This window comes from Oryx dammah, unplaced genomic scaffold, assembly GCF_014754425.2.
Source record: "Oryx dammah isolate SB20612 unplaced genomic scaffold, SCBI_Odam_1.1 HiC_scaffold_5, whole genome shotgun sequence".
Taxonomy (NCBI): domain Eukaryota; kingdom Metazoa; phylum Chordata; class Mammalia; order Artiodactyla; family Bovidae; genus Oryx; species Oryx dammah.
In genome coordinates this window covers 104,701,973-104,715,304 of record NW_024070189.1, presented here as the reverse complement: position 1 = coordinate 104,715,304, position 13,332 = coordinate 104,701,973, and the positions used below count along the sequence as shown (strand labels likewise).

The window sequence follows — 13,332 nt, the reverse complement described above, 5'->3', positions numbered from 1 at the left end:
CAATGAAAAATCAGAAAGAGAGATTAAGGAATCAATCCCATTCACCACTGCAACAAAAATAATAAAATATCTAGGAATAAACCTACCAAAGGCAACAAAAGAACTGTATAGAGAAAATTATAAGACACTGATGAAAGAAATCAAAGACAACATAAACAGATGGGGAGATAGTCCATGTTCCTGGATAGAAAGAATTAGTATTGTCAAAACGACTATACCACCAAATGCAATCTACAGATTCAATGTGATCCCTGTCATACCAATGGCATTTCTCACAGAACTACAACAAAAAATTTCACAATTCATATGGAAACACAAAAGACCCCAAACAGCCAAAACAGTCTTGAGAAAGATGAATGGAGCTGGAGGAACCAACCCTTCCTGACTTCAAATTATACTACAAAGCTACAGTCATCAAGACAGTATGGTACTGGCACAAAAACAGAAATATAGACCAAAGGAACAAGATATAAAGCCCATAAATAAACCTATGCACCTATGGTACCTTATTTTTGACAAAGGAGGCAAGAATATACAATGGTACAAAGATAGCCTCTTTCAGTAAGTAGTGCTGGGAAACTGGACAGTTATGTGTAAAAGAATGAAATTAGAACACTTTCTAACACCATACACAAAGATAAACTCAAAATGGATTGAAGACCTAAATGCAAGATCAGAAACTATAAAACTCTTACAGGAAAGCATAGGCAGAACACTCGATGACATAAATCCAAGCAAGATCTTCTATGACCCACCTCTTGGAGTAATGGAAATAAAAACAAAAGTAAACAAGTAGAACTGAGTGAAACTTAAAAGCTTTTGCACAGCAAAGGAAACCATAAGCAAGGTGAAAAGACACCCCTCAGAATAGGAGAAAATAACAGCAAATGAAACAACTGACAAAGGATTAATTTCCAAAATATACAAGCAGCTCATATAACTCAATGCCAGAAAAGCAAACAACTCACCCAATCAAAAAGTGGGGAAAAGACCTAAACAGACATTTCTCCAAAGGAGACATACAGATGGCTAACAAACACATGGAAAGATGCTCAACATTGCTCACTTAGAGAAATCAAATCAAAACTACAGTAAGATATCACCTCACACCTATCAGAATGGCCATCATCCAAAAGTCTACAAACAATAAATACTGGAGAGGGTGTGGAGAAAAGGGAATGCTCTTGCACTGTTGGTGGGAATGTAAATTGATACAGCCTCTATGGAGGATGGTATGGAGAGTCCTTGAAAAAACATCACCATATGACACAGCAATCCCACTCTTAGGCATATACCCTGAGGAAACCAAAACTGAAAAAGACACATGTATTCCAGTGTTCATTACAGCACCTTTTACAAATGCTAGAACATGGAAGCAACCTAGATGTCCATTGACAGATGAATGGATAAAGAAGTTGTGGTACATACATACAATGGAATACCACTCAGCCATAGAAAGAAACGCATCTGAGTCAGTTCTAATGAGGTGGATGAACCTAGAGCCTATTATAGAGTGAAGTAAGTCAGAAAGAGAAAGATAAATATCGTACACTAACATATGTACATGGAATCTCGAAAGATGGTACTGATGAACCTATTTGCGGGGTAACATGGAGACACAGACATAGAGAACAGACTTACGGGCACAGGGAGAGGGGAGGAGAGGGTGAGATGTGTGGAGAGGGTAACACGGAAACTTATATTACCATATGTAAAATACATAGCCAACAGGAATTTTCTGTATGTCTCAGGGAACTCAAACAGGGGCTCTGTATCAACCTAGAAGGGTGGGATGGGGCGGGAGATGGGAGGGAGGTTCACGAGGGAGGGGACACATGTATACCTATGGCTGATTCGTGTTGATGTCTGACAGAGAACAACGAAACTCTATAAAGCAATTATCTTTCAATTAAAATTAATATTTTTTCTTAAAAAAAGGAAAAATAAATGTGGGATGGCAGGCCATCTCTATATTGGCACAAAGACCATCTTCCCAGAAGAGTAACCTGATTTTTTAGACTGTCCTGTGCATGAGGGGCAGAGGCTCTTCCTGACCACTACAAAAATGCAACGGAATGAAGACTGTTTTGCCAGTCAGAGGTTGCTAGGGCACTAACTCCTCATTAGCAATGCCGAATGACGTGGCAGCTGCGGCTTTTTCCTTTCCGTTTCTAAATTCATCAATGTAACACCGACAGGAATACTGACATGGAACACAGACTCTGTTGGAAGACAAAGGCAACATCATCTTTGATCTAAGAAGATCACCCAAAGTAGCAGAAGCGACTTCTATCAATCATCCTCTGTTTCTTCCCTTTGCAAGGAAGTGATATGAACACATGTCTATTTCTTTCTATCTATGGACAACTGGAACTTCTACATCCAGGAAAAGGAAGGAAGGGCCTCCCAGAAACCTCAAATTTCATAATTCAAAGTTCACTTCTGGGAGAAGGCCAACGAGGATTGTGTGGCCAAACTTTCCCCTGATCCAAGATCCTTCAAATTGAAACACCACTGGTCAACCAGGACAACATGAGGACGTGTGCTAGTTCTCAGCAAAGACAGATGATAGGAGGAAAGTAAGCCATCTCCAGGCCTACCTCAGCCCCCAGGCATCAGGGAAAGGCAGGGCCCCGACAGCAGGTTCACCAGAAAGGTTCTGGGCAGGTGCTAAGACACTGCCATTGAGCCTCACTGCCTGGAAACAGGTGGACACAAACGATCCCTCCTCTACAAGTGCACCCTCCCTTTACATGCTCGCCCAGCCAAAATGGGGACCACTTCGGGACACGGAAGCCAGGGAGGACTGAAGAGATGGAGGATCCAGGCAAGCGCACATATGTCCGGTGAGACAGGTAGCCAGTGCCCTCATCACCTGCACACGGGCCAGCTCAGCGCCCTCCTCCAGGACTGACCTGTGACGTCCAGGCGGAAGGAGACCTTCTGGCCCCCGGCCTCGCAGCTGTACTCCCCGGCGTCCGCCTTGCCCGCCTGCTGCACCACCAGCCGCCGCCCGCGGCCCGTGGCCTCCACACGCACTTTCGAGCTCGAACTCAGCTTCTTGCCGTCCTTGTACCACGTCACCTCCGTCTGGGCCTGGGCCACCTCGCAGCTCAGTGTGGCACTCGCCCCCGCCACGGCCTGCACTTCACTGCGTGCCGGCTGCTCCTTGGCGAACACCACCGACGGCTCTGGGGACAGAGGGGGATACACAGGGTCAGAGACCCCACCTCAGTAAGGAGGGCAGCACTGGGCAAGGAATAGGATGGGCAGTTAGTTGTGGGTGGTGTAAGAAGGAGCAACAGAGCTACAGAATTTTCAGGCTCTGCATCAGCCCTGTGCTCTGCCGAGGTCACCCAAACTTTCTCAGCAGCAAGTAGCATGATTTATGAATTTTCCTCTGGGTCCATCCATGTGGGCTACTGCAGGATGGAGTGGCCACTGGAACAGACTTGTTCCCTGCTCACGCCTGGCGTGCGTTCCCCAACCCTCCCAGATGGTGTCAGTCCTTTCCTCACATTATCCTTGGAACTCTTCACCTGCAGTCCGTTTAGATGTCTGAGGCTGGCACCTCTGCCTACTTTTACCATCGCCAACTGGTGGCAATCTGGGGAGAATGCTTACACCTCCCTGTGGCTTTCTCTGTCATTGTCTGAGGAATGAAGAAGCAAGCACCTTTTCCCCAGGAGTCACCATTATTTTTTTTTTGCTTCCTGGTGACACTATTCAGATCTTTTGCCTACTTACGAATAGGATGGGAACTGTGGGGTCATGACGGGGGCGTTCCTAGATGAAGCCCCGTCTTCCCGACAGAAATGTGCATGTTCTCATCCTAGTGACTGGGACTTGCTGAGGCTCCACTCCTGCCCACTCTCACGCTGGCCATCTGGTGAGAGTAAGTGTGCCTCCCATGGCATTGTTTCGCATTTTTCTCATGACACAAAGGAAAGAACCCTTTGTGATATTTTTGCTCACTGGTATTTGCTCTTCTGTATCATCGTCGTTCAAAGATTTTGCCCTATTTTCAATAGCATCTTTTGTCATTTTGAAGACATTTTTATATATTTAAATGCAAGGCGCTGACAAGTATGTATGTTCTAAATGTCTTCCACGTCTGTGTGGTTCGCCCTTTAGCCACTGGTACTAACTTCTGATGAATTTTCATGGTTAGTTTTAGTGAAGTATTTCAAATTTGTTTCATTATGGCTAGTACACTTGTATTCTAAGAAATCATTCTTTATCCTAAAGTAATTTACGTCTATGATTTTCCCTTCTATTCTGTGGTTTCTAACCCAACAGGAGTTGACTGTGTGTGGTATGACTTACTGGTCTAATCTCTTCTCTATGTGGTTACATGGTTCAAGTATCATTTATGAAAACTATGTTGCCTCTATGCCTTGCACCATTCCATAATTTTTAAAAAGGAGAAGGGAAATGCGGTCATTCACGTCTGTGTCTGAAATCACTCTCCAGATGCTTTGGCCTGTGTGTCTATCTTTGCAACAAGACACTACTGTATTCATTACTATAGCTTTATAGTAGTCTTGATATCTGGTAATATCACCAAATATTTGCTCTCGTCAAGAGTGCATTGACTGTACATGGTCTTTGCAATTTTCTTGTCAATTTTCAAAGTCCCCTCTAAACAAACTTTTTTTGGATTTTAATTTGTATTGAACATTTTTTATTCTTCCGTAGATTCCTACCAAACTATTTAGAACTTGACTGTCTCTCAAAAAAATTCCAATAATCCTCCCCACCACAGAGCTCTTCAGAACCTTTTATTAGACTTGTAAGTAAAAATATGATTGCTTTGATGTTATTTTAACTCTTTTAAAATTTCATTTTCAACACGTTTGTTGCTACCGTTAGACATAGAAGTTTGTTTTCTTCCTATTAACTTTTTCCATGGTAATCATTCTTAACTATCCTGTTGTCTCATAACTTATTTTTGGGTAAATCATATTATCTGTGAATTCCACTTTTGTTATTCACACTTTTGTATATTCACACTTTATGTTTTCCCTAACTATGCTGTAAAATGTTGTATAAAAGCAGTAACAGTGGGTTTCCTTGTCTGGTTCTCTATCTCATAAGCAAAGCCTTCAAACTTTCACTTTTTTGTGTGCAATTAGCTGGATTGCCTGCAGAGTCGTTGATCAAATTAAGAAAGAATTGTTTTATTTATAATTCATCAAGAATTTTATGGCAAAAATTGATGCAAACTTCATTAAACACTTTTTCTCTCTCCAAATCTCATCCAATACTTTATTCTGCACGTGATGAACAGAATGTTTTGCTAACATTTCTGGTATTTCAACAATCTTGCACTTCTGGACATGACTTTCATCACAGCGTATTACCAGTTATCCTCTTAATATATTATTAAGCTTATTCTGATAATGTTTTCTTTCAGATTTTGGCCTTGCTATCCATAATAGATTGATAATAATTTCAATCCCTACCCCTTTCCTTGTCATATATTGGTATCAGTGTTACACTATCTACATGAAACAAATCAGAGACTGTATCTCATTTTTCTATTCTCCAGAATAACCTCCATGAACACGGTTTTTCTTTTTCAAGTAGCTCATATAATTTACCAATGGAAGTACAGGGATTAAATATTTCTCTATGGGAAGATTTTTCATTATGATTCCAATTACTTAAAAGGTTTTAAGACTATTTGAGTTGTCCAGTGTTTCTGTGTGTCACTTGGTATATAATTTTCCAAGAACTTAATTAATTTGTCAAGCCTCTCATATTTACTGCAATGAAAAAAATTGTCATATTCTCCTAAAATACCATTTTTTTTTAAGATACATGCATATTAGTATAGGAGAAGTGACTATTCCTCTTCAAGCCTAAATCTGTAAATCAAGACTCCAACTAGAGTTCTGGCATAGAAGGTTCCAACAGAAGACAAAAGAAATCAAATTTGCTTTGAAGAGAGAATTCCAGACCTCACATGTGCATATTTCAGGCACACATCAACCAGTCCTCTGCTCTCTGTTTACTTCCCACACAAACTGCAAGAAAAACAGACCTAGATCTGTGTATCTGTGTATCTGTGCCTGTGAGCGCAGTTCCTTCAGCCGCCTCTCTGTGACGCCATGGACTCTAACCCGTCAAGCTCCTCTGCCCATGGGATCCTCCAGGCAAGAATACTGCGGTGGGTTGCCATGCATAACCAGGGATGGAACCTGCGTCTCCTGCATTGCAGGCAGATTCTTTACCCACTAAGCCACCTCAGAAGCCATGGAGACACACAGACAATTTCAATATCCAGTGCAAGGAGAAAGAGTGTCCGGAACAACTGAAACTCTGGCAAATCCATAGCTCATTCCTGAGATAAAGAAAGCACAACAGTGTAGCAGAAATTCCCCCTGGACCTGGTTTAATGAAATTCAACCATCTCTCCCTAGTGTGACATGCATTGCTGGGTGGGGCATCTAGGAGCTGTCAGGCCAGCCAAGAGGAGCAAATTCACATACCCACAGTTGAAAGGCATCTGGTTTACATCAGACTCCAAGTGCAAGACAGAACCAGAGGCCCAGACACCAGGGAACACCCAGACGACCCTGGGCAGATGCTGGGAACTGACGACCGTGCATCACTGTGTGGAAACGCCACTCTGGCTTTACAGAACATCCTTCTCCCTTCTGTTCACACCCTCCCATCCAGCGCCCTTTGCCCAGCCTTGGGTATGAAAATGGGGGTGGGAGGACAGAAGACCAAAAGAGATGAAGTCTAGGGGAAAGATCATTAGGTCTGTCAGGGGTGCAAGCCCGTCCCATCACCTCCACATAAGGCTAACTTACTACCTCCAAACTGACCTGTGACGTCCAGGCGGAAGGAGACCTTCTGGCCCCCGGCCTCGCAGCTGTACTCCCCAGCGTCCGCCTTGCCCGCCTGCTGCACCACCAGCTTCCGGGTGCAGCCCTTGGCTTCCACACGCACTTTCGAGCTTGAACTCAGCTTCTTGCCATCCTTGTACCACGTCACCTCCGTCTGGGCCTGGGCCACCTCGCAGCTCAGCGTGGCACTGGTTCCCGCCACGGCCTGCACTTCACTGCGTGCCGGCTGCTCCTTGGCGAACACCACTGAGGGCTCTGAGGACAGAGGCATACACAGAGTCAGAGACCCCATCTCAGTCAGGAGGGCAGCCCCGCGCAAAGACGACCTGGATGGGGAGCTGGGAAGCAGGGTGGTAGGAAGGCGTGATGGAGCTGAAAACTTTTCCAGGTTTTGGTCCAGCCCTGTGCCTTGCAGAGGACACTGTCTTTCTCAGCAGCAAGTCACACAAGTCATGCATTCTCCCACAGATTCGTGTGAACTGGCCTGAGAAAGGGGCTGTTGAAAAAGACATCGCCCCTGCTCATGACGTCTGCAGGTTCACGATGCAAATGTCCACCAACCTTCCGAGATAGTGCCCCAGTCTTCTCCATATGATTATGCAAGGAACTTTTCATCTGCAATCAGTGGAGATGTCTTAGGCTCAGCACCCACGCCTACTCTTACTCTTGTCAACTTGTGGCAATCTGCTGGGAGTGCCTGCACCTCGCCGTGGCTTTCTTTGTCATTGTCTGAGCACCTTTTCTCAGGACTGGGTTCATCACTACTGTCTTCTTCTTCCCAGTAACACTATTCAAATCTGTTGCCCACTTACCCTTGATAGGCTCTCTCTTTTCTCGATTCACCTCTGGCCATCCTTTATGGTTTAAATATCAAAGAATGACACATAGGTAAGTTTTAAGGATATTCCCAACTGTGTGACTCGCATTTTCACTTTCTGATCAAAACCTGTGATAAGTCAAAGTTTTTCCTTTCAACAGGGTCACATTGTCCTTCCATCCCTTTGAGTGTAAAGTATTTCATTCTCCCTGCCTTTCTTGTGTGATTATGGTGTTGATGCCATGTTCTGTACATGAAGAGAGTTATGGATGGTATCTTCTTTTTCTGTCTCTAAGATCATCTCCACAAGTATAGAATAAGAGTTTTCCAGGAAATTTTGTATACTGTACCAGAGAAATACAGGGCTGACTTTTCATTATTAGTCCTACTGATTGACAAGTCATACAACTCTGACTTCTCTCTTCTTCTGTCCTCTTTCATACAGTTTACTAGAATTTAGCCAAATTTCATAATTTTTCAATGGTTTTATCTTAGAACACTCTCTCCTATTCTCAGAAAACCACATTCTACAAAGATGCATGGTGGGACCTAGGGTATCTATACACACCCATAAATCATCCTACCCTGATAGGTATTGCCATCTAGGCGTCAATGGCATGGCAGCCCAGCCCTATTTGGCATGAAGACTCTCTTCCCAAAAGAATAACCTGATTTCTTGGACTGCCCTAAGTTCCAGCCACAAGAAACAGACCGTTAGGAAAATACAACAAAATAAAGACTGCTTGAGGGACGAAAACTCCTAAACTGATTCTATGAGGCCACCATCAGCTTGATACCAAAGCCAGACAAAGATATCACACAAAAAGGAAATTACAGGCCAATATCACTGATGAACATAGACGCAAAAATCCTCGACAAAGTTCTAGCAAACAGAACCCAACAACACATTAAAAGAATTATACGTCATGATCAAGTGAGATTTATCCCAGGGATACAAGGATTCTTCAATATATGCAAATCAATCAGTGTGATACACCATGTTAACAAATTGAAAGAAAAAATATGATCATTTCAATAGATGCAGAGAAAACTTTTGACAAAATTCAACATCCATTTATGATAGAAAAAAAAAAACTGTCCAGGAAATTGGCATAGAGGGAACACACCTCAAGATAATAAAGACCATATATGACAAACCCACAGCAAACATTCTCAATGATGAGAAACTGAAAGCTTTTCCTTTAAGATCGGGAACAAGACAAGGGTGCCCACTCTCACCACTATTATTCAATATAGTTTTGGAAGTCTTAGCCATGGCAACAAAGAAGAAAAAGAAGTAAAAGAAATCCAGATTGGAAAAGAAGAAGTAAAACTCACTGTTTGCAGATGTCATGATACTATACAGATAAAACCCTAAGAGCACCACTAAAAATCCACCAGAGCTAATCAATAAATTTAGTAAAGTCACAGGATATAAAATTAATACACAGAAATTCCTTGCCTTACTATATACTAACAATGAAAATTCAGAAAGAGAAATTAAGGAAACAGTTCCATTCATCATTGCAACAAAAAGAATACAATATCTAGGAATAAACCTATTTAAAGAAACATAAGACCTGTATGCAGAAAACTATAAAACACAGATCAAGGAAATCAAAGACAACATAAACAGATGGAGAGATTTACTATGTTCTTAGATTAGAAGAATCGGTATTTTGAAAGCTACCATACTACCCAAAGCCATCTATAGATTCAATGTAATCTCTATCAAGCTACCAATGGTACATCCATAGAACCAGAACAAAAAAATTTCATAATTTGTATGGAAACACAAAATCCCTGAATAGACAAAGCAATCTTGAGAAAGAAAAACAGAGCTGGAAAAATTCAACTCTCCTGACTTCAGACTATACTACAAAGCTAATAGTCATCAAGACAGTATGGTACTGGAACAGAAACAGAAATATAAACCAATGGGACAAGATATAAAGCCCAGAAATAAACCCACACACCTATGGGCACCTTATCTTTGACAAAGGAGGCAAGAATATACAATGAGAAAAGACAGCTTCTTCAATAAGTGGTGCTGAGAAAACTGGATTGCTACATGTAAAAGAATGAAACTAGAATACTTCCTAAAACCAGACACAAAAATAAACTCAAAATGGATTAAAGACTTAAACGTATGGCCAGAAACTATAAAGCTCTTAGAGGAAACCAAAGACAGTATACTCTTTTGCATAAATCACAGCAAGATCCTCTTTCACCCACCTCCTAGACTAATAAAAACAAAAATAAACTAATGGGACCTAATTAAACTTAAAAGCTTTTGCACGGCAAAGGAAACTAAAAACAAGATGAAAAGAATGGGAGAAAATAATTGTAAATGAAACAACTGACCAAGGGTTAATAAACAAAATATATTAGCAGCTCATACAGCTCAATATCAGACAAACAAACAGCGACAAACAGCTCAATCAAAAAATGGGCGAAATCTATAGATGGCTTTGGGTAGTATGGTAGCTTTCACTGTCTTAAACAGACATTTCGCCAAATAAGAAATACAGATGGTCAATGAAAACGTGAAAAGATGCTCAACATCTCTCATTATTAGAGAAATGCAAATCAAAACCTCATACAACTCAGAACGGCCATCATCAAAAAATCTATAAACAATAAATGCTAGAGAGGATGTAGAGAAATGTGAACCCTTTTGTACTGCTGGTGGGAATGTATACTGATACAACCATTATGGAAAACAGTACAGAGATTCCTTTAAAAACTAGGAATAAATCTACTAAATAATCCAGCAATCCCACTATAGGTCATATACCCTGAGAAAAACCACAATTCTAAAAGACACATGTACCCCAGTGTTCATTGAAGCACTATTGACAATAGCCAGGGAATGGAAGCAACCTAGATGTCCACTGACAGATGAATGGATAAAGAAGTTGTGGTACATTTATAGAATGGAATATTACTCAGCCATAAAAAGGAATGCATTTGAGTCAACTGTAGTGAAGTGAATGAACCCAGAGCCTCTGACACAGAGTGAAATAAGTCAGAAAGAGAAAAGCAAGTATTGTATTAACGCAATATATATAGAATCTAGAAAAATGGTACTAATGATCCTAGTAGAGAACAGACTTGTGGGCACAGAGAGGGAAGGTGAGGGAGGGACTAATTGAGAAAGTGGCATTAACATATATACACAGTCATGTAAAGCAGATAGTGGGAATTTGCTAAATAACACCAGGAGCCCAGCCTGGTCCTCTGTGATGACCTAGAGGGGTGGGATGGGGGCGGGGGAGGGAAGAGAGGCTCAGGAGGGAAGGGATATATATATATATATATATATGATTGATTCATGTTATATTATGGCATAAACCAGCACAAAATTGTAAAGCAATTTTCCACCAATTAAAAAAAATTTTTTTAAGATTGCTTGCCCAGTTAGAGGCTGCTAGGACAGTAGCTCTTCATTAGCCACGCTTAATAGTGTGACAGAAGTCAACTTTTTCCTTTCCACTTCTAAATTCAACAATGTAATGCCAAGGGGAGAGAAGGCAATGGCACCCCACTCCAGTACTCTTGCCTGGAAAAACCCATGGATGGAGGAGCCTGGTGGGCTGCAGTCCATGGGGTCGCCGAGAGTCGGACACGACTGAGGGACTTCACTTTCACTTTTCACTTCCATGCACTGGAGAAGGAAATGGCAACCCACTCCAGTGTTCTTGCCTGGAGAATCCCAGGGACGGGGGAGCCTGGTGGGCTGCCGTCTATGGGGTCACACAGAGTCGGACACGACTGAAGCGACTTAGCAGCAGCAGCAGCAGCAATGCCAAGGGGAATACTTACCTGCAACATCCAAACTCTTTGAAGACAAAAACAAAGTCATATTTGATCTAAGAAGATCTCCCTGAATAGCACAGGTGTTTCTCCACTAATCATTCTCTCTTTCTTCCCTTTGCCAGGACACGACAACAAAATACAGCCCTAGTTTGTGCTACCTTTGGGCAACCGGAGATTTTAAATCCAGGAAAAGGAAGGAAGGCCTCCCAGAAATCTCAAATTTCATCATCCAAAGTTCACTCCTGAAAAAACTCTAAGTAAGATTTTGTGGCCAACATGTACGCTAATCTGGGATCCATCATATTGAAACACCTCTAGCCAACCAAGAACCAGTATGAGGTTTCAGATGAGGGCCTGCAATTGCTCTCAGGTAAGACATATGACGGGAGGAAAGTCAGGTATCTGCAGGCCTGCCTTAGCCCCCCAAGCATTGAGAGGGTAACAGGCAGGAAGGCCAGGGGTCTCCAAACCGAGGAAACAGCCTGCAAGTGTCAGACTAAGCGGCAGGAGGAAACAAACTAGCGATATTTTTTTCCTTCTCTATACAAATTTAAAAGGAGGTTTCTCTTAAAATTCTGTGTTGCCATGACACCTGGTTTCACCTGAAGTTAACTATTCTCAAACCTAGAGATAACCAATGCCTTTTTCTTATGGAAATGTTTACCTTAAGCTATGCTAATATACTATGCATTTACCCCAAACTCTGTCTTCAAGTTGGTTCTGCCTTTTGGCTCAGAACCTACTTGATAAACCAGTATGTTATACTCAGATATTGTTCCTCTAATCTATGTAAATGAAACTATCTGTATGGTGATCTGCCCTTCTTCAAGATTCAAGTTAATCATTTTATGGCCCGGGATGAACCATTTGGTGCCAAGATTATCCCAAAATGCATCTTATGGGTGAGGGGCCTGGTGCCATTCTGAGTTTTAAGACATTCCTTTCTTTCATTAACAGACTGCTAGTGACTATATAACATCCAGCTGAAGACTAGCAGGGGGATACTCTTTCTGCCCCCTTCTGATACCTATGTCAGAAGCTTTCTCTATCTCCTTTATATTTTAATAGAACTTTATTACACAAAAGCTCTGAGTGATCAAGCCTTGTCTCTGACCCTGGGTTGAATTCTTCTCCGGGCGCCAAGAATCCCAGCGTCGTGATTCAACAACAACCTTTCAGCATCAGGGAGTGCTAGGGTCCCCCTAGGGAAATTACAATGGAGGAAGTATTGTTCAGGCTTCAGAAGCAGGAGAGCAGGCCTTTGACCTTCCTTCTGACCTGCCAGGACACTGCCCGTGTTTCCTGCCTGTCTGCAAGCACAGTAAGTCAGGTGGCACTTTAGACAAGAAAGGGAGGGGGTCTTGGAATTCTTGAGCCCCTGGATTCATGCATGGGTTTAATGAAATCCTATGATTCACAAGATAAAGCAAACAGCACCATAAAAATGTTAAACTAAAACCAGAGCTGCATTTTTGCATGCAAACTGATGATGCAGCCTGGGGTTATAAGCGAGGGTCCCCCAAACTGCAATCTGAAGTCTCATCAGTGGAGTGCACTGCCGCTGAGGCCCTCTTCCCAACTGGGACTCCAGACTGCTGTTAAAAAGAGACTTCTCAGCGTGATGTTTGAGTCTGGATGTTGGTCAGCCCAATTTGGTGATATATGTGCTGTTACTCTTTGCTTTTGCTTAATTATTTTCATTGGAGGATAGTTACTTTACAAGATTGTGGTGGGTTTTGCCATACATTAACATGAATAAACCATGGGTGCACATGTGTCCCTCCATCCTGAGGCCCCCTTCCACCTCCCTCCCCACCCTATCCCTTTGGGTTGTCCCAG

General features: G+C 42.3%; 1 protein-coding gene across 15 annotated transcripts in view; it reads right to left on the bottom strand.

Annotated features, from left to right (window-relative positions):
• The window catches only part of OBSCN (obscurin, cytoskeletal calmodulin and titin-interacting RhoGEF), a 211,153-nt gene that overhangs the window by 144,132 nt on the left and 53,689 nt on the right, over positions 1 to 13,332 (bottom strand). For 14 of the 15 annotated variants that reach the window (XM_040241284.1, XM_040241286.1, XM_040241289.1 and 11 more), the window contains 2 exons: positions 6,837 to 7,112; positions 2,916 to 3,191 (listed from right to left, as the gene is read on the bottom strand). In XM_040241284.1, the coding sequence (XP_040097218.1) occupies positions 2,916 to 3,191; positions 6,837 to 7,112 (552 nt within the window). The remainder of the gene's footprint in view (positions 1 to 2,915; positions 3,192 to 6,836; positions 7,113 to 13,332) is intronic. The other variant, XM_040241296.1, reaches the window with a different exon arrangement.